The sequence below is a fragment of the Vulpes lagopus genome, chromosome 24 (assembly GCF_018345385.1).
Source record: "Vulpes lagopus strain Blue_001 chromosome 24, ASM1834538v1, whole genome shotgun sequence".
Taxonomy (NCBI): domain Eukaryota; kingdom Metazoa; phylum Chordata; class Mammalia; order Carnivora; family Canidae; genus Vulpes; species Vulpes lagopus.
In genome coordinates this window covers 51,034,146-51,059,888 of record NC_054847.1, presented here as the reverse complement: position 1 = coordinate 51,059,888, position 25,743 = coordinate 51,034,146, and the positions used below count along the sequence as shown (strand labels likewise).

At 39.0% G+C, this 25,743-nt stretch overlaps 1 protein-coding gene across 9 annotated transcripts in view; it reads right to left on the bottom strand.

The window, feature by feature from the left end:
- The window catches only part of SOCS6 (suppressor of cytokine signaling 6), a 155,212-nt gene that overhangs the window by 114,992 nt on the left and 14,477 nt on the right, over positions 1-25,743 (bottom strand). For 4 of the 9 annotated variants that reach the window (XR_005985421.1, XR_005985419.1, XR_005985420.1 and 1 more), the window contains exon 3: positions 6,273-6,384. Coding sequence is in view for 5 of the 9 variants with exons in the window: in XM_041739326.1 (XP_041595260.1) it covers positions 4,652-6,259 (1,608 nt within the window). In the remaining 4 variants the exon portion in view is untranslated. Of the gene's footprint in view, positions 1-777; positions 6,385-6,593; positions 6,831-25,743 lie in introns of those variants that run through there. The other 5 variants (XM_041739327.1, XM_041739325.1, XM_041739324.1 and 2 more) reach the window with 2 other exon arrangements.

The window sequence follows — 25,743 nt, the reverse complement described above, 5'->3', positions numbered from 1 at the left end:
AAAGAGAAAGAAAACAATTTTTCTAAAAGACATTTCAGAAGGTTAAGAAACCCTTAAAACTGGTAACTACAAGATTAAAAGAATTAAAGAAAATTTGATCATCTCCTATTTCTACTAAATAGAAATTTAGTATGATCTACTATATCATCTCCTATTTCTACTAAACACTATTAAGTAATAGGGACATTTTTAAAAATTATCACACTCTAAACATTTCATCATTCAGCACTACCTTCCTGTAGTGAAGTTTTATTATGCTAATTTTAAGCAGTCTTTGTCTAGTAGGTGTTCTTCAGCTCACTCCTGTATGTTGAAGGCTTTAGAACAGTAGCAACATTAGCTGATTCTTCATTCATTTCCTGTCTCCCATGAGCAATACTAGTTCAATTTTTCTTTTTTTTTTTTTTTTTTTACTAAATTTGCTGGTCCCCTCCCTCTAGTTCTCTGCCCAGTTTATGGGGCATCCAAAAACTACCCAGTTAACCTGATTTAGTTAAAATCAGACTCTGTGGGATGCCTGGGTGGCTCAGTGGTTAAGTGTCTGCCTTCAGCTCAGGGTGTGATCCCGGAGACCCAGGATCAAGTCCCACATCGGGCTCCCTGCATGGAGCCCGCTTCTCCCTCTGCCTGTGTCTCTGCCTCTGCCTCTCTCTCTCTCTCTCTCTCTCTCTCTCTCTCTCTCAGTCCTCTCTGTGTATTCTCATGAATAAATAAATAAAATCTTTTAAAAAAAAAATCAGACTCTGTATCCAGGTATTAAATGGACTACAAGGCAGATCTTGTGAACGAAATTTTTATTTACATACTGTATCTAGAAGCAGATACATAAATTCTTATACAATTAATTTCCAAAAATGTGCAAGAAATTACTATAATTTGTTTACAAACCAAAACACATAGTAAAATCAATGGACTTTGGATAATTCATTCTGTGGTGTTCTCAGTACAAATGGTACACACCTGATTTGAAACATACAGAAAAAGTGTAAACTACAGCAATCTGGATTGCAAGTATTAATTTCATGGCACTCCAACGACTATAAAATTTCTTTAACCCAACATGTATACTTATTATAAAATTCTATAAGAATTTTTCATCTCTGGATGTAGAGTTTGGATCACTTTTCAGAAACAGCAACTACACAGTCACCATGTTATGACTAATAAAAAGAATGTTTATTTAAAAAAAACCTTAATAGGATTTTAAAAAGTATTAAAAGAAACCAAATTTGTGATTACTAGCATACCAATACTTTATTTTGGAATTTTAAAGTTATTTATGGAACTGGCAATTGTTCCTTATTAGAGTTTTCAACAAAACTGTCTATTGCTGGTAGTGCGATTTCATTTTCAAATTAAGACTTCACATTCGATGAAAAGCCATTAAGATTTAATTTCTATTATTTTGAATCATTCACAAAGCAAATTATCTTTCATATATAATGTGAAATGTACAATGATTAAAATTGGCATTTCTGAAAGCATTGTTAAGATATTTAGATTTATAGTTAGCAGGGACACTGTATATCACCTATTTAAGATTTTAGTAATTTTTTATCCTCTTTCAGTAATACTGGCTCAGAAATTATAATGTATACTTGATGTTTATTTCCTATATGCCAATGATTTAACCTTTTGGCACTTGATTTTCTTCAACAGCAAGATGGTTGCCCTTGTAGCTGGTTTCCTCAAAAACTATTTTTAGCTCTATGATCATTTCCTGTGATATATTTTTGACCTCCTAGGTTTTCAGATTATTGCACCAAGTAGAAAGAGAACAGTTTTCCTTAGAGAAAGAGTGAGGTATCTTTCAAGTACTTTCTATGCTTTCTTACTATTTATACAAATGCATAATAGTGTCTTGATAAGCCTAGAATTGCTTCTGGCCTCCATCGAGTTTTATGATGAAATAGTTGATTCAAAAAAATTACTCTGATTCATGTACGATGGCAAAAGGATACAGCTTTCCTGTTTTCTCTTTCTTGCCTTGAGCTCAGATTTTTAGAAGCACATATTTAAAAATCACGTACAGGTTGTGCCCACGCCATCTAAACTGCCATTCAGTCGAATCCAGAAATTCACCCAAACGGTATCTAGACCAAATTATAGGATGGAGATTGATCTCTTCCCCTTTCCATTTTTAAACAGACTATTTATTTAGCCAATCTTTCACATACTGTTGTGCTGCGTATGCCAAACAGTTCTCTCTACAAAAAAGCAGAAAATATTGCAATACTCCTTTATTTGTAAATAATATCTTGGCAAACACTTTTATGTTTATCAATATACTATCAGACCCTAGCAATTTCAAACTGGATTAGGATAGGGCATTTCACCTTAAAGTATTTTATATTGTGAATATACAAAAACATGTAAAAAACTGGCTTTCTGAATTAGAACAGTATCAAGACTTGCCCCCCATAAAACACAAAATACAATTTTAAAAGCGTTTAGATGAAAAATCAAAATAATAACTTGAAACTAACAGTTAGATCTTGAACACATGGTATCATGAGGAAAACGTGGGGAACAGGCTACACCCACATGAGAAGACAGGGTTCAGGGCGGTCCAAAGACCTCTGTGCACCATGATCTCACGAAGAGTTCATGTAAATGCTTCTAGAAACATGGAGAAGCCATTTCAACACTTATTATTAACACACAGTGACTCTGTGACAATACCTGCCATCTAATATAGATGCACAGGGACTTTAACTCACCCTAGATATATTTTAAATTGTTTAAAAATAAATAGTTTTGCAAAAAAATAGTTTAAATGTCTTGCATTAATTTGATAAGTTTACAACTCTGTAATAGTTCTTAATCCAAATAGCTTATAGTGAACACTTAAATTATATTATTACAGTATACTCCATAATCCATCTTATTAGTTGAAAACATATCAGAAAATGAAAGAGGAGTCTTTGTGACAAGGTACAATCAACATTCCACCAAAATTAAGTACCTTTTCCCCTTTAAGTCAAAATACCAGAACACGATATTATTGTGCCTTTTCTTCGTATTTCTTAGTTCTGACCCTAGAAAACAGAAAAAAACAGTAACAACAACAACCACAAAAAAAAAAAAAAAAAAACAGGGATACTGGTGTGTCTGAATTACAAAGCCATTAAGGTTGACCTAAGACCTTTACTCATCTTTTTAATTGAGGGGTAAAAGATAGGAAAACTGAGTGACAAGGGAAGAAATGTCTTAAATCATAGGTTTCATCTGACATGGAAACATTTTCTAGATGGGGTGCTTCCAAAATACTCACTGAAGCAAATAAACACTGAATTTCAAAATAACTAAAGTCCTGGGGATAACAGACTCCTCTTCGCCCCTCAACCCAAGAAACTGATTCAGATAAAATAACTAAGGATGCCTGCCAATTTACTTAAGACTTAGCTAAATTTAAAACAAAACAAACTATTTTTAAATGGCAGTATATACGGTAGGCAACAAGACTTCCATACATCTGATAAGGTCTCAATATTCTTACATGATGCTCTGCAATTTCCACAATTTTTCAACTAGAGTCATTGGGGTTTTCTTGTGTTTTTGGTGGAGAAAAGGGAGGGTCAAATCTAGCACGGCTCAATAGTGACTATGTAAAAGAATATAAATCCAACTCTAAAACAATGTTTCTACTCAAATCAATTTAAAACTTTATATAAACTTAAATTTTGCAAGAGAATCTAGTCCTTTTATGAAAATCTGTTCTACATCAAGTTCACCCAAAGAAAATGCTGGCTAAGCTAAAGGAATCACAGAGAAAACACCTTACCAAAGGAAAGTATAATTAACGCAAAAACATTACTATCACAGGAAACTATGATCATCTAGCATCTCTTCAATAATAGTTCCAGTCTCATGGGTCTTTCTATGTTATGCCAATTTGTACCAGAGCTTAATGACAGAAAAGGCAACAATTTCTAAATTGGTGGTATACACTTCTTTTTGTTTTTTTTTTTTTAATGTAAGGCCATTTATTAAGAGACAAACCACAAGATGAAAATGAAGGCAACAGAAAAATTCAACTTTTCACAACCTCAAAAACAATTTAGAAATGTCATAAAAGATATGTTGCAGTTCTGCATTCCAATACCCAAGATTATGTCAAATCATAATTCTAAATAAATCTTTCTAAAGTATGAGATTAAAAATCATTTTCAGTGTATGTGTAAATCCTGCGTTTTATCATATGGGTATGTTTATTCAACACGATCTTTGAAAACAGGCCATTTAAAGAGACATAACAATATTCATTCTGTAAGTTTCATTCAACTTTACTTAGGGTCAAATACACATGAAATGTGCTTTTAATGCATAAAAATCACAGTGGATAGCAGCAAAGGACTTGGGGGGGGTGGTTAAGGAGAATCTGATAATTCACATTGTGATTTATTCTGCACATTTATGAAAGATAATTCACACTTCCAAAACCTCAAGACTTCCCTTTTTAAAGAACCAAAATAAACCCAAGACACCTTGCTGACACATTTCCCCACCCCTAAACAAATTGATTACTTTTACACATAAAACTGAAATAGTATGGCAGCAAAAGATTTTGATAGCAATGAAAGTTTGTAAACTGTATTTCAATCTCTTTTTCTAAATCCCAAAGTGCAAGATGCAGGGTTCTCATAATCTTTCAGTAGTGCTTCTCCTGTAAGTAATCCTTCATTTTGTTTGGCAAAGGCAGTTTCTGAATCAAGTCTATCCTGGTGTACTGACGTATAACAAACCGACACAGGTACTGCAACGAACGCACCTGCATGAACCGTGATACTGGATTGGTCAGCCTGACTGGGTAAGTCGCAGATCCAGGCAACCGAGATCGTGAATAACAAAAAGCTCCGTTTTCAGAGTCCCTGATCGAATGCTCGATTAGATCAACTATAGACGTATGTCCTTCCACATCTGGTTGTTCATAAAAGCTAAACCTACCATTTGAGTGTTCAATTCTCGTGTGAAGTGTTTTGCCATGGGAGCGAAAGCTCAAGCTTAAAAGGTAACGGTCGTCAGAACTATCCCGAACAAGAAAAGAGCCATCCGGCACGTTTGCTAGTTTCCCTTCTGCCTCCCAGCGTGTGATCGGTCCCCAGTACCATCCTTGTTTCGCGAGTTTTTTCAGCTCCTCTGTAAGGCTTGTCACGACCATGGGACCACTGCTCTGCACGGAGTCATACACTCTAGCGACCCCAGGGGCAGAATTAGGGTCAAAATTCAAATGACAGCGCATACTTTCAGCCACGTGGGCATCTGTGCCGGTGAGCCCACTGAAGTTCCTTTGGATTTGACTGGTCTGCATTGGAGGTAGCAACGGTGAGAGTGGGGGGGCGTCGTCATGACTCACTCTGGGACTCTGCAACATGACTCCTGTGGTGCCAATCAACAAGCCGTTCACTGCCTGATCCACAAAGATCTCCGGGGCCACCACGAGGTCTTGTTCTACCTGATTCTCGTCTTCAGCGAAGGAGCTCCCTCCCACTTGCGGGGGGACCGCAGACACTTCCATGGGAGAAGAACCGTCCAGACAATAACTACGCGGTCCTTCCAAAGGGTACATCCCCTCATCTAAAGGCACGGTGTACTGAATGTAGTCCTGAGGCATAAGTCCGATAACTACAGGCACATGTTCGTCAAGGTGAAGATGCAAGTCTCCATTCTGAGATTCCGAATTCTTCAGGGAATTGCTCTGTTCCTGGCACACGGTGTCAGCCTGAAGGTCGTGAAAATCCTTCCGGACCCCATTCAGGGCTGGGCTCGGACTGGAAGAGTGAACCAAGGCTTTGACTCTCACCTCCATTTTGATGCACGTCTCCTCAGAGTTTGTGGGTCGCAGAGGCCATGGCGTGGGACTGTAGTGATGGCTGCGGAGCGACGTGGACCTGATGGGCCTCTGCGCTCGCACGTCCTTGAAGACCAGGGGTGCCGAGGAGGAGGAGAAGGTGTCCTCGTCGGCAGAACTCCCGGATGGTGTGCTGCCCTTGCCTTTCTGCTTTTGTTTCGCAGACAGCCGTCGTTTTAACGTACCCATTAGGCTTTCGCTTTTCGATCTGCCCTTCCCACCTTTCTCGTCCTCATTAGTGATATCACAGCTGGCCATATCTTTCCCGTAGCAGCTACCAAACAAGGAATCATCTTTTCCAAAATCACTACCTAGCGACGGTTGCTGTACGACCATGAAATCCGTTTCTTCTTTACTTTTATTCAAGTTGAAAGATTTTCGGAAGGTTTTAAGACTGATTTTCTTCATTATGACTAGTTACCTAATGCAAGAGGATCACTTTCTCTCCAGAAGACTCTCCTCACACATCTGGAGGGGCTGCAATGCTGCATCTAGGTACTCTTCCAGCTTCATAGACCCTTTGGAGCCATGCTCTAAAAAAATAAAACATAGAGTTAAAAAAAAAAAAGCCACATTAAAAAATATTTCCACAGAAGTTTTATTTTGCTCCTTGAGCTCCGGAACAAGGACCCGCGAGCACGTGGACAACGAGGTCAGCCCCACTGGGGCGGGGGTGCTTTCCACTCACCGCCGGCACACGAGAAGCTGTCCACTCCAAACATTTCGTAACACTAGAACAAACCTGAGTCTTCCTCCTTCCTCTCTGCATCTTGCTTTTGAGTATGAGTCCATGTCCTTGTCTCTCCTAACGCTCTTCTACCGGCCGACACTCAGCCTCTGCACGAACTCGCACGGGCCCCGCCGCCGCCTGTGTCACCAGCCACGCACGCTCAAGAGGATGCCGCCAAGGCGAAGTGGCCGTGTAGCGAGTCTGGTTTATTGCTCAACAATTTATACACACTTTCAAATATTTAAACATCTGTAAAAATACACAGAAACAATCCCAAAATCTGTAATAACCTGGGAAAAAAGTCTAGACATGTCCCCTCATACTTGTGGGTTCCTTGACAAGAAGGTTCTTTCACCTTCACATTTGCAGCACCGAGCACAGCCTGTGGCCTGCTCGCCTGGGGGTACGCCCAGGAAAGTAGATATGTCAACGTGTGGGTCTATTTTAAAGAAGATTATGAAGCCTATTTCCAGAATTATTATTTCTTCATCTTTTTTTTTGTAGTTTCCCTGACAAATTTTTACTTCTATGTCCAAAAATATATTTTCTAAACTATCTTGTACAACATTCCATTGTTGAAAAGAGGATTTTAATTCTGTAAAGACTTTTTTTTTTAAGATTTTATTTATTTATGCATGAGAGACACAGAGAGAGAAGCAGAGACATAGGCCGAGGGAGAAGCAGGCTCCCTGCAGGGAGCCCGATGTGGGACTCGATCCCAGGACCCCCGGAGATCACACCCTGCGCCGAAGGCAGACACTCAACTACTGAGCCGTCCCTGTAAAGACTTTCTGAATGTCATTTTATAGGAAAAACTTTGGTCCCAGAAGTAATGCTCATAACAGTCATAACTACATTGCAAAGACATTCTGTTGAAACTACACATCATGTTTTATTTCCTCTCTATCTGTGCTCTGCAGTTTCTGCAACCATCAGAGTATCTATAATGCCCTAACAGGATGATTAGCTCAACTCATGCAAAATGCTAATAAAAGTAAAAGTAAGATTCCAATCTCCCCACCCATCAGTTTAACATCACTCTGTTTCTTGGCAAAAGACTGGAGCCCTAAGCTCTATGACATTCAGTAATTCATTATGGGTTTACCAAGTCCCCGCTACATACCTAGCACTGTATGGTCATACGCAGATTAATAAATCGTTTATGGCCTTATAATCCAGGAGCAGAGAGAGATGTATGAATGGATAATTTATAAGACAAACCTATTAGTAATATACTGATGATAACACGGTGGCAAATGAAGGGAGAGGTATCTTACCAACATTTACTTTACAGATAGGATTTGGTTACTGTGCACATAGAATCTGCATGAAATCATTTTTAATAAAAAACACTCAGATCAGACAATCTGTCAGGGGATCAGCAATATCATCTCCATAAAGGAAAAAGCAATTTTAAAGTCTTACTGTCATGTACTATGTTTTTGAGCAAGTTGTAAAAAATAAAACGCATATAAGTATTTGGAGTCCCAGTCATTTTTAAACATTATAACAAGTTGTGTATTAGATGAACTCACTACCCAAGTACCATTATCATCTACTTAAGTATGAACATGTAATATTTAAGTTATTAACATTCTTAATTTGACAAAAATATGGCCATTCATAAACATGAAACAGAGAATGACCACATGCTTTAGCTGGCAAAGTCACTCCTTTTGAGTAGACATGATAGGTTTGTAGCCAAAGACAGATTCCAATATCTAATCTCTACTGACAAGAACAATCCCTGCTCATACTGCGGTTGTGACAGGTACATCTGTAAATGTAAAACCACCATGCTGTAGAATTTAGATATTTTGTTGATATGTGATTAAGATGAATTAGGACCTGCTATTAGAAAGAGGCTGATATGAAATGTAAGCAAAATAAGCTGTTCCCTTGAGAATAACAGTATGTGTAAAATTACGTTGAAATTTTAAAAGGTCAATGAGTAAGAAAAAAATAAGTAGAAAGGAGCCAATATCCTGTACATCATGGTAATAAACAGTAAGTAAAAATGAACAAAGTAGGACAGCCCGAGTGGCTCAGTGGTTCAGCGCCACCTTTGGCCCAGGGTGTGATCCTGGAGACCCAGGATCGAGTCCCATGTCGGGCTCCCTGCATGGAGCCTGCTTCTCCGTCTGCTTGTGTCTCTGCCCCACCCCCCACGTCTCTTGTGAATAAATAAATAAATAATCTTTTTTTTTTTTTTAAATGAACAAAGTGGCTTTCTGGTAAAAATCAGTATGTGTTTGCATCACATGAGCCCAGTCCATGGGCCTGGCAGATGAGCAAGCCCCAGCCCTGGCCGCAGGACCCTGCACCCCAACAAACTATCCACCTGCTCCTGGGGTCGTCAACCAATGAGATCACATAACCTACTATACTTAGCATTTACATACTAATTCCATATCAACTTGCCTTTCTACAGAAGTATTTTAGGAAGGCAAAAGTACCTTCATGAAAATCTGTACATTGCATGTGCATACTCCATGACACAAACAAGTTTTTCAAATGCCTAAAAGTCAGTTATACATTCTGCTGCAACTAAATACTACTCAAGAGTAACATGAACTAATTCTGTAGTATTACATATGTGTGTACCATGGAAATATTTGCAGAAATCTTTGCAAATAAAGAAACACTATCACACACAGAAGCAGGCCCAGGCATACATGGGAAGCTGACATATAACAGAAGGCAAACCAACAGCAAAGGACACAGTTTCTCCACAGTGCTAAGACAACTGGTTATACATCTGGAAAAATGAGAAAACTGGACTCCATACCTCACACCAGCAGTGAAAATAAATGATAAGTAGATTAAAAATCTAATAGTGAAAATCTCAGTTTAGTTAGAATAAAATACAAAATATCTTTAAGACTTTGAGATAGAAATAAATGTCTTAAACCCGACACCAAAAGGGTAAAGAATAAAACTGCAGGGGCGCCTGCTTGGCTCTGTTGGAAAAGCATGCGACTCCTGATCTTGGGGTTGTGAGTTTGAGTCCCATGTTGGCTACAGAGGTTACTTTAAAAAGTAAAAACTTAAAAAAAAAAAATAAAAGAATAAGACTTCAGTTCAAAAGATACTACAAAGGGACTGAGATTTCATCTGTCAAATTCTTTTGTGGAGCTGAGAAAAACAGGATAATCTACATATACCAGAAGGTCCATTAACTTCTCTCAATCAGAGAGAACTTTTAAGTACAATTCCTCATGGCAGTAGAAATTGCATTTATTTGCCTTAACAGGCTGAAATAGTGACCTGAAGACTAATAAAACCTCCTGTGTTAGTGATAATTTTCTGGCTCACTAGCAACAAATCCAATTTTGTTCATAAAATAACTGGGCATCAATTCACACAGAGAATAAGAAAACTTAATTACCAATAGCTATAAAATAGAAAACTAAAGGATATAAACATGAGACAAAACAAACATGTTCAGCCCCAGTGACAGATGTTACAAAGAAAGTATTTACAATAATCACTGAAAATCAGCAAATTCTTGACGCACTAGATCAATGGGTCAACATCCAGAATGGCTTATATATGGTCTGTCTGGAGTTGTCATTCCAACATCTGTCAAACTCAAGCATGTCAGCCAACCTAAAGCCTGACCCATAGGGTCAAACCCAGTTAACTAGCTAGGGCTGGAATAAAATGTTAGTTCAATTTCAATCATAATTACAAAGGCTTTTGTTTTCCTGCTTCTGTGCCTGCTAATGCTATTCCCTCCTCCTGATAAATACTTCCTTTCTTTTTCCTAATCCATGTTTCAGAGAACTCCTTAAAAAATTATACTTCTTCCTGAAGTCTTCTCTAATCATCCAGCCTGAAGGGAGCTCTCTCCCTCTTGTCTGAACTCCAAATACTCAACCTGCACTCACTTAATAGTATGTCACACAGTGACCTAGAACTGCTTGCATTCTATTCATATCTTATCTCCCCAGATTGTAGTGTTTGAAGATAAGAGACACGTCTCATTCATTTTTATATTCCTAACCAGGAACTACCATTACATATTTAAAATATACTGCCTAAATTCTTTGATACCTCTTATCAAAACGGAGTAGTCTATCTCCTACAAAATCAAAAGTCAATGCTACAAATGAAACAGGCCAAGGAGAAGAACACCTGCCTGTCGGTGAGCGAGTTCCACCACACAGAATCTATCCCCGGACTTTCATGTGGCATGTGTTCTGTGCTCAGGTATGTAAGACTACTGAAGAAATTCAATCAGATAAACACGAGTGAAGAGAAAGAAATAAAAATATTAAGTGCCACCCTCCCCTTCATCACTTACCTCCACATAGTTACAGAAGTACATCTAGAAATAAAAATCTTTTTGCTTTTGGACAGTTGAGCATGGGTGAAAAACAGAGCACTCATGGTATTACATATATATGAATGATGCTATCTCAGGAAATAAAAGTGGTACTGAGTATATGAATCTTACAGTAGGTACTCAGAACGTCCTTTCTGCAGTAAGCTATTTTTCATAAAGTCTCTTCCTCCTCCATGTGTAAGATACTCCATTGGATCCAAGAGAAGTTACGGTGTTTGATACAAAACTAAGAGATGACATCTGTGAGCTCCAAGACCGGTCAAAGAAATGACAGGAAAAGGCTGGACAGAGGCAGTCTGAGATCATATTCTTGAGCAGTATACTCTGAACACGACCAACAATTAAAAGCTTTAAGTCAGACTAGACTATAAACAAAGAGACAGGGGAGGGTTCGTGGACTCCTAAGCTTTGCTTTCCCACTGCCCCTGACTGTCCACATGGCAGGGTGTGGATAAACCCACAGGCAGGTCCTAGTGGCTTTGAGAAGGCCTTGGACTCAGACCAAATATTTTGTCCTTGTTCTTTTTATCACTATCATCAGATCCTTGAGGAGTCTCGACCCACAAAAAGTCTGTCTTCAGAGAAAACCTTGTAAGTGGAAAGAAGAACGCCCCCAGGTAGCAACACAGCCAACAGGGGTCACTATTTTGGGAGAGGCTGTCTGGGCCGTACAGACAGGAAACAAGTAAGCCCAGGAAGACATAATTAGTGAGTGTGAGAGATACCATGAGGAGATGACAGCAATCAGAGAATACTGGGGTTCCTACTCTGGACTCCGTAACACCTAGCCCCCCCTCCCTGGCCTCTCTGACAAGCCAGTCATGCAAAGGAAGGCTAAGGTGGAGAGACCGAGGGAAGGCTAAGCTCACAGGCTGAGGTGGAAACTGCAGATGCAAACCCTGAGAAGCCCGCTGTGCCTGAGGTGAATGGTGTGTTTGTGTGTGTGTGGGGGGGGGGGCGGGGGGGCGCCTGAGGCAGTATGTTGAGGGATACAGGTCTGATTCTAAGCGTATTCAGAAGCATGAAAGGTTTCGGGGGCGCCCGGGTGGCCCAGTCTGTGAAGCATCTGACTCTTGATTTCAGCTCAGGTCATTATCTCAGGGTCGTGAAATCAGCCCCACGTGGGGCTCCACGCTCACCACAGAGTCTGTTTCAGATTCTCTCCCTCTCTCCCCACCACATGCATGCTCTAAAAATAAATAAATATTAAAAAAAACAATGAAAAGATTTCAAATATCACCATGTTCTAGTTTGAATATGCACTTCCCAGTTTTGAACCCACACATCGTCCTCTCCAGCATACCACCATATATATACAAACCCACGAGGACTGTAAGGTGGATGGCAAAACCAAATTCAAAAACAAAAACCCAGGGGTCTCCACTTAACCTTACCCAAAAAATAGATGAACAGTTTCTTTTTTTTTTCTTTTTTTAGATGAACAGTTTCTTCATAAAATTTAAGATATTAAAACAATCACCTGGAACTACCTCTAGTTCTAGGAGAGGACCATCCAAGTTTCCCTGGTAGACCACACTCCCCATAAATTTTTTAACAATGGTTGAATTGAATTTCAGGTTTAATACATGAACACTGGAGAGAGCCAGAAATGAATGAACTGCATGGTTTTATTAATATCTAATTTCCATTTACAAATCATTCTTGCTAAATGCCCCACTTTGCAATATAATTTTAGTGACATTAACATTCAACTTCAATTAAAAACTGTTAATTGGCTAAAACATGATCTCTGATAGGAAACACAGTTGCAAACCCTTCTGGGTCCGCAGTTTTGAATATACTAGTCATTTCGTTAGAAACCTGTATACCGGGGCAGCCGGGGTGGCTCAGCGGTTTAGCGCTGCTTCAGCCCAGGGTGTGATCCTGGAGACGCAGGATCGAGTCCCATGTTGGGTTCCCTGCAGGGAGCCTGCTTCTTCCTCTGCCTGTGTGTCTGCCTCTCTCCCTCCCTCTCTCTCTCTCTCTCTCTCTCTGCCTCTCTCATGAGTAAGTAAATAAAATCTTAAAAAAAAAAAAAAAAGAAACCTGTATACCTGTTCCTGTAGGTGTGCAGACAGAGATAATACAGTAGAAATACACAAAGATTCATCTAGGGGTTGGGTGGAAAATACGTGGAGGATGTGCCACATGCTGTGAGACTAAGCTTTAGAGATCTACAATTAGGTTAAGTTTTGAAAAGTAGGTACAGAAGATGAAGAAAGCTCCAGAACATGATGTGGAAAGCAGACCTGAGCAACAAAAGAGCAGGGGGAGGGGGCGCAGCCCATACAGAGGCAATAAAGCCGAATCTGTCCACATACACTCTGCTCTTTCTCGAATCCAATCGACAAACTGCAGGAAAAGTAAAACCCCAAATGCTTTCCATTTGCCTCAGTAAAAACACAAGTTTTTACAGTGGTGAGAGCCCACATAATGTTACTTTCCCGTTCTCTACTTGGCCGCTCTCTCCACTCCACCTGATGCTCGGTGAATACCACAAACATGCTCCATTTAGGGCACTGGTGCTGCTGCAAATACCACACCACCAACCCCACCAATCCCTCACTTCCTTCAAGTCTTTGCCCAGCTGTCACCTTCTCAGTGAGATCTGCCCTGACTGGGCATGTGATTGCAATACAAACCACCTTACTGCATCACATTTCTTTTTTTCTAGCACACAATAACAGTTCTCCTATTATGTTGCTTTTTCTTCCCCTCCTCAGACTTTGTTAAAGAACATAAGCTTCACAAAAGCAGGGATCATTCACCCATGTCTCCCAAGAGACTAGGACCACACCAAGGGTGTAGGAGGTGCTCAGTACTTGTGAGTAAACCAATTTTAGACACACAAACCTACTCAGGTATGGTGATCAGGTAACTTGCCCACTTTCACCTCCCACACTGCCACCTCGAGCCATAATTTGCCATTATTTACAATATAGAAAACTCCTTAACATGGGGTGGCCATTACTTGGAAAGCATTCGTGTTTACCATATTCTCAATTCAACACAACTTTTAACATATTGCTCCTCTGATATGAAATGTTCTCATTCTCATCTCCAACTAATTCCTTCACACTTCAGCTTATCTATCAATTCCTCAAGGAACCACATCCTGCTCTTCCTGAGTAGGTGAAAACCCCAAGTACAAGACCTTAGATCACTGCATAGCTCTCCCGCCTGGATTTTTCACTTGGAATGGAAATACTTAGATCTGTCTGTATTAACTATGTGATTAAGGGGGATCCCTGGGTGGCTCAGCGGTTTACCGCTGCCTTCGGCCCAGGGTGTGATCCTGGAGTCCCAGGACTGAGTCCCACGTCAGGATCCCTGCGTGGAGCCTGCTTCTCTGCCTCTCTCTCTCTCTCTCTCTCTCTCTCATGAATAAATAAAATCTTAAAAGAAAAAAAACAAACCTATGTGATTAAGGACTATCACCCCAGTAGACTCTATATTCTACATGAAAGCAAAGATCAGTTGATTTTTTTTTTTACATTTTATCCCCAGCACCTAGCACATACCTGGCCCAAAATAGGGCACTCAATAAAAATGTGTTGCGTGAACACAGCAGCAAAATGAAGAACACTGCTTCACAGTGACAAGCAACATGATATATACAACTGCCCCAGCAGAACTGGGAACTGATTCTGAGCGGATACATATTCACGTTTAAGTTAACCTCCCTAAGCTTAGGCTTCCCACTAGTGCATCCAATTCACAGAAAACAAGATACTGACAACCACAGTAAAAATACCTAATTATCTACTTGGTAATTACTCCTTTTTCAACTACCAATCCATATGCAACTCAACATTAACATTAAATAAACAAAAATCAATCCTAAACATTAAAAAACTATAAAAAGTTCTATTAGGCCATATGGCCTTTTATCTCTTCCCTTTTTTGCTAGGCAAAGATCACTCTGTAAGTTTTAAGAGTATCTGTTTTTCTGTTTCCACTTCCAAAAATATATGCCTTCTTTTTATAGTATTACCATCTGTCTCATCATGCCCAAGTAAATGTTCTGAATTAGTTTTACTGCTTTCCTAATTGTAAAATTTTAAGTTTACACATATACTTGAGAATGTGTATAAAGATTCATGGGAAAAGGTTTTAGACATGAATACTTTATTCATATAGGCAGAAGATAACATCTTCAAACAATTTCACAGCCTGTTTTTTTAAGGACTGACCGGAGACAGTCATGCTTGTCATTAAAACACCTAATGAAAACCTTTAAAATACAGTATCAACTACTTCACATTCAACAAATAAAACAGCTTTATTATTGCCAGTTTACAAGTGAGGAAATCAGGTCCCAAAGAGATTAGAATTTGCCCAACAAAGTAACTTGTCACCAGGAGATAGGAGACGTGGAATCTGAACCTGGCTGCCTCCCCTGTTGACAGGCAGCCTCCCTGTTGACAGTCAGTCAGCCTGTTGCTAAATCCGTGGTTCCCAACTTTCTGGTCTGGGGATCTCTTCATCGTCTTACAAATTACTTAAGACCACAAAAAGCTCTATCTATGTGGTTTATATATACTGAAATTTACCCTGGTAGAAATTAAAACTGAGATTTTAATACATTTATTCATTTTTTAAAAAGATTTTATTTATTCATGAGAGAGAGAGAGAGAGAGGCAGAGACACAGGCAGAGGAAGAAGCAGGCTCCATGCAGGGAGCCTGACATGGGACTCGATCCCAAGTTTTCAGGATCAGACCCTGGGCTGAAGGCGGTGCTATAATGCTGAGCCACCAAGGCTGCCCTATTTATTCATTTTTAAATGACAATATACTCATTACATGTTAAGATATATAATATTTTCCTGAAAAATATATTTACCCAAACAATACAAATTCAGTGAAAGAAGTAGCACTGTTTTACTTTATTGTAAATCTTTTTTCTGTCTGACTTAAGACAGCTGGACTCTCTTGTTTCCATCTGCATTCAATCTGTTACAATATGCTCTTTCAGTGTAATTAGAAAATCCAACCTCCTACAGATATATAGCTGGGAAAGGGAGAAATATTTTCTTTAATAATCTTTTCATACAACTGTGGCTATTCTTTCCTGTGATATTATACCAAAAATCAACAAGTAATATCTTAAAAAGTTAGCTGCACTGGGAAATCAGAAACCCTTTCAATGACTTCTTTATTCTATTATACTCTAATCCATTGGTCTAGTTCGCATTTTGAATCAATCTTCCAGGTATGTATGTATGCATGTGTGATTTTATAACACCATGCATCAGTGACTTCATTATACAATATCAAAAAAAAGAAATCACCTATGTTATTAACATCACTACCACTGACCTCATCAGAAAACACTAATAAACACTGGGAGGCAGTTAAGCTAATAGTGGTAGACACGCATTTTCCACAATTCTAATTTCTGCTTGAGCACTTGAATTTATCAACACCAATACCATCAATGAATATATCATACTGTCTACTGAAAACCCGGGCTGAAAAACCATAGTTTGCCAACGGTTCTTTTATTTATTTATTTAGTTGTTGTGTTTTTGTTTTTTTAAAAAGTAAGTCTGCCCAATATGGGGCTTGAACTCATGACCCTGAGATCACGAGTCACGTGCTCTGCTGACTGAGCCAGCCAGGAGTCCCATCAACTGTTGTTTTAGGTAAAAGTGACCTTTCATGAAGAAAATAGCTATCTCAGCATCTCCAACAGCACAAGCACTTCCCCTGAGACAACCTTCTTCCATTAGCATGTGGTAAAAAGCACGCTCTATACACTTGAATATCATAAGGATTCTGAGAAGCTGTGTATTCCAGGCCAAGATTTAATAAGTGTAACAATTTTTACAGCCTCTTTGATGGCATTAGTTTTAAGATTTTATTTATTTGAGAGAGAACTAGAGAGGGAGCACAAGCAGGGGGGAGCAACAGAGGGAGAGGGAGAAACAGCCTGCCCACTGAGCAGGGAGGCCGACGCGGAGCCCGATCCCAGGACCCTGGGATCAGGACATAAGCTGACAGCAGACGCTCAAACAACTGAGCCACCCAGGTGCCTCATTCAATGACATCCTTAAATGTAACTGTGATTTTCTTTTTACAAGTGCTTAGAGGTAAAGAACAGAAGATTGCTGTGCAAGTTCAAGCAACCACAGCTGGTGCCACTGACTGGCAGGGGAAGGGCACCACTAATTCTATCCACCATTGCTTCTGCACCCTCAAGGAATGGCAAATCATGTTTTAGCATCATTATCAAAGGGGATCAACAGACCATACTTAGAACCACCAGCTTAAACTATCTGTGAAGACAGTTTAAAAGAACAAAGAGCAAGACTTTAAGGCAAGTAAGACATCCACAGAAGAATTAGCAAGATGAGGAGTTTCACTATTGTCTCTGCCCTGAATGTTGCCAGTTTCTTAGCAAGCCACCGTTGATGCCCTTCCATTTCAGTTCCTTTTATTCTACTCCATTGTTCCTCAATCTGTCAGTGTATAACTCACCATTAACTTTATAAAATAAGGAAAAATAAAGGACAGATGCAAAAATCCTTCCAGAAAGGGAGGAGAAAGAGGGAAAAGAGATCATATACTAGAAAAGCAAATATGGGCAATGGCCAATATAACATGAAATATGATAGAAATAAGGTCCCAGGGTTTGTTATGCCAATAAATACGAATGGGATAAACTCAACTATTAGAAAAAAGATTTTCAGGTCTGGTTTTAAAAATCCTATCATATATGGGAGACACCTGGGTGGCTCAGCGGTTGGGCATCTGCCTTTGGCCCAGGGTGTGATCCCGGGGTTCTAGGATTGAGGTCCACATCAGGCTTTCCGCAGGGAGCCTGCCTCTCCCTCTGCCTATGCCTCTGCCTTCTCTCTGTGTCTCTCATGAATAAATAAATAAAATATTTTTTTTTAAAAATCCTATCATATATGGAAACACACTAAAACCAGCGGTCTCAGAAAGCTTCAAAATACAAAAAAATCTCTATTAGCCACTACTGAACAACCCTCTTCTTCAGCTTTCCTGTGATTATCCTAGTCCATCAAGTGAATCATATTTACATCTATTCTCCTTGAAATCAGGAATATTATTAGTCATCACCCCTGGCTATGTCTCCATCACATAAAGTACCTCCTACATATGGCTGATGCTCATCCAAACTTTTCAGAATTTAAATTCACTGCATGTTTTAAACATGCAAACAGGTAAGTTTTATTTTTTTAAGTTCTTCCTACAAAAATAGTGAGCTGATTTATAAACACTAAATAATTCCACAGAAAATTTTTTTAGACATCTGCATTTAAGTATAAATAAAATCACTCTAAAAGCCTAGGAAAATTTGACTTTTAAATAAAAATCTAGGCCTAGGACGCCTGGATGGCTCAGGGGTTTAGCACCTGCCTTCAGCCCAGAGCGTGCTCCTAGAGCCCCGAGAGATCGAGTCCCACAACGGGCTCTCTGCATGGAGCCTGCTTCTCTCTGTCTATGTCTCTGCCTCTCTCTCTGTGTGTCTCTCATGAATAAGTAAAACCTAAAAAAAAAAAAAAAAAAAAAAAAAAAAAAAAAATCTAGGCCTTTGTAGAAAGATTGCTTTGCAAGTGTGATTAACTTCTAATTCTACTTAAAAAGTGCCAAGTTGGAAATCACATATAATGCATTATTAAGGGCAGATTTTACATAATTCAGACTGGTAAGAGTTCAGTCAATGGATATTTAAATAAAAAACACTGGTGGGGCACCTGGATGGCTCAGTGGTTGAGCTTCTGCCTTTGGTTCAGGTCATGATCCTGGGGTCCTAGGATTAAGTCCTGCATTGGGCTCCCCATGGGGAGCCTGCTTCTCCCTCTGCCTGTCTCTGCCTCTCTCTGTGTGCCTCTCATGAATAAATAAGACCTTAAAAAAAAAAAAAAAGACACTGGTCCTATATATGGAAATTAATGAAAGAGCACATATTTACTTCTTTCAATTAAAAATGAAATATTTAAAAATACATGAGTCCATAGTTAGGTGAAGTTTTTAAATTAACTGATGAACACCAATCTTAATTGCTTCAGGAGAAATCCTCTAACAGGGACGCCTGGGTGGCTCAGCGGTTAAAGCGTCTGTCTTTGGCTCAGGGAGTGATCCTGGGGTCCTGTGATCGAGTCATCAGGCTCCCTGCATGGAGCCTGCTTCTCCCTCTGCCTGTGCCTCTGCTTCTCTCTCTCTCTGTCTCTCATGAATAAATAAAAAAAGATTTTTTTAAAAAGAAAGAAAAATCCTCTAAGAGAAAAGAATGAAAAGAGGAGTATGCTAACAAAAACACAAGAAACCTAGTGTAACAGTAAGATAGTGTTACACTCAAGAAAAATGGTCATACAAATAAAAAGGGGCATATCACATAAGGTATAATCCACAAAGAAAATAAAAGTGCCAAAAATCTTTACACACAGGGGTGGTTGGGTGGCAAAGACAGTTAAGCATCCGACTCTTGGTTTCAGCTCAGGTCATGATCTCAGTCAGGGTCAGGACACTGAGCTCCATGACCGGATCCATGCTAAGCACAGTCTACTTGAGATTCTCTCTCTCTCTCTCTCTCTCCCCCCTCTGCCTCTCCCGGTCTTGCTCTCTCCCTCCAAGATAAATATATCTTTAAAAAAAAAAATCTTTACACACGAGATGGAATATTAAAATACTGCTTTCAGCCCAAGAAAATAAACAAAATGAAGAATATAGCAGATTTAAGTTATATAATTTTATCTTTTAGCTATATGGGACTCTGTAAACTTTTTTAAAAACTGAAAATATGGGATCCCTGGGTGGCTCAGTAGTTTAGCGCCTGCCTTTGGCCGAGGGCATGATCCTGGAGACCCGGGATCAAGTCCCACATCAGGCTCCCTGCATAGAGCCTGCTTCTCCTTCTCTGCCTGTGTCTCCGCTTCTCTGTCTCTCTGTCTCTCTCTCTCTCATGAATAAATAAAATCTTTAAAAAAAAACTGAAAACATATCTGCTTTTCAAGAGCTTATGGAATAGTTACTAAACGTGACAATATGTTAAGTCACAACGAAGATATCAGTAAATTTAATATAATGATATCTCATAATGAAAAGTATCTCATTAGGGAATGTCTGAGTGGTTCAGTTCGTTCAAGAGGCGTCAGACTCTTGGTTTTGGATCAGGTCATCTCAGGATCATGGGCTCCACTGAGCAATGAGCCTGTCTGAGATTCTTTCTCCCTCTCCGACCCTTACCCACCTCTTAAAAAAAAAGAAAGAAAATATTTCACCAAATGATTTTAATAAAACTGAAAAGGAAAACAAAAATAAAAATCACTGAACATCCTTTTGAATCAAAGAGATGAAGTCTCAAAGGGAAAATGGTACATTTTAAACTAATATTAATAATGGATATGCTACAGATGAAAATCTATGCAATTCTGCAAGACCCTAAAACTCACAGAAAACTTCGAAGCCTTAAAGGTTTACAAAAGTAAACCAGTAAGGAATTAAAGTATGCATTCAATTCCAGAAGTCAGTAATGAGAACCAAAAATAAAAAATAAAAATAAATAAATAAAAAACCCAGCAGTAGTAAACATTACAAGAGTTAAGAGTTAATTCTTTGATCAGAGCACAAAAAACTTAATCAATGAACAACTAGCTGTCATTTAATCAAGAAAAAGAGACAATGTATTTATATGAATTAGAAATGAAGTAACAACAGATCCACAAGAAGTCAAGAAGTCAAAATATAGGAGTACTTTGAAAACTCAGTAAAAATGTGAAATTCAGGCCAGCCCGAGTAGCTCAGCAGTTTAGCACCACCTTCAGCCCAGAGTGTGATCCTGGAGACCTGGGATCGAGTCCCAGGTCAGGCTCCCTGTAGGGAGCCTGCTTCTCCCTCTGCCTGTGTCTCTGCTTCTCTCTGTGTGTGTCTGTCATGAATAAATAAATAAAATCTTTTTTAAAAAATGTGAAATTCAGATGAAATGGGTAATTTTGTGGCAAAATATATATTACTAAAATTTGCCTCAGAAGAGGCAGGAACCCAAAAGCGATGAATAGTTGTCAACCTGAGAACGTCCTCAAAGAACCACCATGGCTCCTTCTTCTTTTAGAGAGAAAAAGGGACAAGTCACTGAAGACATTAAATACAATACTTACTAAGCTACTTTAGGACATAGAAAAGGAAATCTCCCAAATTTGTTTCTGAAGCCAAAGAATACTGATACCACCACTGGACAAAGACAACACGTTAAAAACAAAACAAAACCCCACTGATCTCACTTATGAATACTGAAAACAAATCTTAAATATCAGCAAACATTGGAGTGGTGTGGGGAAATCATTCAACCAGGTGAGGTACATCCCAGAATTGCCAGCACAGCTGATTATTTGTAAATTTACCATAATTTATGGTAGAGTAAAGGAGCAAAATTATATGGCCACAGCTATAAATCACCAAAAAAAGATCAGAAAAAAAAAAAAATAACATCAACCCTAACCCCCTCAAAAAAGCTCTATAAAATAGAAAAACATGGACATTTAACATGGAACATATAAGAAAATTAAGTCATATGAATAAGAAATGCTGAAAGACAGCAACAAAGATGCCAATTAACAAGTATTAATTAGCATTATTTTCAACATAGTAGCTAATTAATTAGGCAAGAGTAAGAAGTAAGTATAAATATTGGAAAGGAGGATACAAATTGTCATTATTTACAGATGACAGGAGTGAATACCTAAAATACTACAGATGCAGATGAACAACTACTAGGGGAAAAAAAGAAAAAAAAATTCATTCTAGTGACTGCTTACAAAATTTATATGTAAAAAAAAAAATTTATATGTAAAAATCACTAGTAATTATTTTTAAAAAGCTGGCAGGCAAATAAGAGACCAGATTCAACTTATAATAGTTTCCAAAAAAAGATGACATTAATTTTTTTTTAAATGTCCAGAACTACATGAAAAACTTTAAAACTCCTCAGAGGACCATAACAGACTTACATACATAAAAAGATACATCTTATTCTTATATAAAACAAATCCTGTCGAAACATTAACTCAAGATCTCAAGAAAACATCAATGACATTTTTGCAAGAAACCAGATAAAATAATTTAAAAAAAAAGAAACCATATAAAGTGATACTGAAATTAATTTGGACATGAAAACAATGAAAAGGGTAAGAAAAAAATCTAAAGGACAACTGAGGAGAATGAGTGATCCAAGATATGAAAACACACAGCTTAAAACTGGAGGGGGGAAAAAAAACTTGCAAGTCAAGAAATAGACCAAAACACATATGAAAAGTGTATGTGTCCAAGAGGACACATTAGACGACTGGGGGGAAAGATGGATTATTCAAGAAATGATGAAGAGCAGGTTGGATAATCATTTGAGAATGGTGGAGAAAGCAAGGCTTTTATTTTCTTATATAAAAATACTGTGTAGGGGGATCCCTGGGTGGCGCAGCGGTTTGGCGCCTGCCTTTGGCCCAGGGCGCAATCCTGGAGACCCGGGATCGAATCCCACATCGGGCTCCCGGTGCATGGAGCCTGCTTCTGTCTCTGCCTCTCTCTCTTTCTCTCTCTGTGACTATCATAAATAAATAAAAAATTTAAAAAAAAATACTGTGTAGAAGGATCAAATATGCAAACATTAAAAATATAAAAGTTGGAGAAAAATCTTTAAACAAACCTTTACACTTCAGAAAGCCTTTTTAATGCATAACATAAAGCCCTGAAACCACAGAGGAAAAGACTGACAATCTAACAATGCAAAATTTATAAATTTCTGGAGAACCAGAAGAATGGCGTAACTTAAAGCCAAAAGATAAACTGGAGGAAAACTGCAAACATATGACAAAGGATTAATTTCTGTCACACACACTGTGCTTTTAGAAATCAGTATGAGACAGGCACACAATCCTATAAGCAAAAGGCAATGTAGAGAAGAACAGTTCACACAAAAAGAATAACAGGAGAAAGGAAGGAAAGAAGGAAGAAAGGCAAGAAAATGAGAAATCAAGCAAACAAGGAAGAAAACAAATTCAAGTGTCTAATCATTACCGAAAAGATTCTCAATTCATTCATAACAAAGGGAATCTGGGGTGCTGGGAACTGTTCTGTATCTTGATTGTGGTAGTGTTTACATGACTGAATACACTTGTTAAAACTCAACAGACTACACGCTAAAAAAAGGTTGACTTTCATGTAGGTATATTCTACAATTTTTATTTGAGAGAGAGAGAACATACACTCAGGAATATGGGAGGCAGGAGAGGGACAAGCAGGCTCCACACCCAGCGCGAGCCCAACACAAGACTCAATCTCATGACCCTGCAATCGATTGTGACCTGACCTGAAATCAAGAGAAGTCAGGTGCTACCCAGGTGCCCCTCCCTGTAGGTATTTTCTATCCCAACTTTAAAAATGCACTGAAAAGGAAAACAAAATGATACTATCTCTTATCTATGAGTTTGAAAAAGTTAATAACAATGTTGGCAAGGGTATGAAAAACTGAGCACTCGTAACTCATTACTGAAGTATAAATTGGTACAATTTGTGAAGAATTATTTGGAAATATTTATCAAAATTTTGAATTCACATATGCTTTAACGATGTAATTATGTGATCAGGGACTTGTGTTTTGGATCTATATTCTTGCCAAAATCAAGGATATATGGAAAATGATGTTCCCTACAGCATTAAAATTTTTAAAAGCTAGTATTACTTGACCATTTACCTAGTACTGGTAAATACAGGTCATATATGGATCTAGTATATGCCAGGTTTGGTTTAAGTCTTCTGAATATATTGCATCTCTTTTAATCCTTATAACTCTAAATTTGGTACTACGAACAAAGCAGTACAACATAGTGGGAAGCATTTCTCAGGAACCAGAAAGCAGGAGTTCATGTATTTCCTGGGTCCATGATTTAACAGCTGTGTGATCTTTTAAATAGCGGTATGTACCACTTAAATTAGTTGCAAGTTTAAATGTGGTAATATATGTGATGTCCTCACAACACCACCTAGCACATATTAGGCTATATATGTATTTGCAGCTAAAATAGTAATAAAACCAGTAATATTACCGCTGTAAAGATGGGAAGCTAAGGCAGAGATTAAGGGTACGCTTAAGATCAAAGAACTGATTCTACAAAATGAGGCCATTTATTCACTATTCAGACATTTACTAAATAATTTATTTTGGCAAAAATGCGGAGTTAACCTTAATATCAGGAAACAAAAATGATACACAACAAAAACCAGTGGACTAGTTTAATAAATTATCATCTACCAATACAACGGACTACCACATAGATAAAGAGGTCCAAGATGCACTGTGGGTAGAGTACAAGCTACAAAACAAAATGCAATGCAAACATGATCCCGTTTGTGAATTTATTTCCCTGCATATACATAGTAAATGTCCAAAAGAATAACCAAATATCAATGACTGCAACCCTAGTGGGTAAGGAGAGGGGTCAGGACGCCCAATAGCCTGTTTCCTACCCAGGCATCCTCTGCCTGTTGGACTGCGCCTTATGCCATGTTGCTTTGACAAAAAGACCGACGTCAGTACCTGTTTTTGCTGACCGAAAGAAATCCAAAGAGGATTTTTGCTTGTATGGAAAAGGCAAAAAGCAAAAAACAGCATTCAGTGTTTGCTTTGCAGTGAGCAGGTGGGAGGCCACACCAACCCCGAGCAGCTCCTTCCCCGGAACTGCACACGGCATCTGGGCATCCAGCCGCCAGCACTTTGAACCGTGTCTCGGAGTGTGTGTGCTTTATCCCGGTGTATTCTGGGCATCCGTTTGCAAGATGTGTTCTAAGGTCTCAGAAAAGCCTAAAACAGGTTATTTTTTGGGTCTGGAACTGCTCAAAACATTATCCATACAGATCAGTAACTGTTTCTTTCCTGTACGTACCATAAGAGGCTTTGGTTCCTAACGGGTTTCACAGGAACACTCTGCTTTCAGACTGGGGGAATCCTGTGTTAGATCTTTCTGTAACCAGTAAGCGCATTTCACTTTACTACAAAACCACCACCCCACCGCACACAGAGAAAAGAAAACAGGCAATGTAGGTAAAATATGCACCTGTGTGTTTCAGTCACCTCTTATCTGGAAAAGCAGGAGACTCTGATGCGCTCAGGGTCAAAGGTCTCAACAGTTTTCCTAAACCCATCTCTCCCTAAACCTTCCCAAACTGTTCTCAATTCTCCCCAGCTGTTCATCTCGTGATGTGCCATTCCATGTACCTCACCCTCTTATTTCAGTCCTTTGCTTCCCTGCTCATAAGTGGGACCCCTCCAGCAGCTCTGTTCCCCAGGCATACCGGGAATGGACATCTTTGCAACCCAAATCCCTGATGTCTGGCCATCTTGGCACCCTGCGGCTCACCCATACAGCAAGTGCTTCCCATCATTCACTAGGATTTCTGTAAGCTTCCTGAACTCATACCACCTCTGTGCCTTCCTCTCCCGCCTTACTTGTCATTCCAGGTGACACCCTTGTCTTGACACTGATAAAACACAGCACTTCCTTGAAAATTATAAGGGGACACTGCCACCCCTCTGTAAAATCACAACGATGAAAGACAAAGTCCTTACCCTCAAGGACCTCAGATCTAGGACAGACTATAAGCAGACATTTGCTGAAGACGGAGGGAAAGGCTGCAAAGGCACAGAGTTATTTAGGATGCTACCCCCATTCAGAGGACAGAAACCCAAGAAGAGGGAGGCGTCCTGCCACCAGTTACTACCTCTGCTCCCATACGACTTCTACTACCAATATCAGCACGACCACCGCCCATTCAGAGGTGACTACATCCTAAAA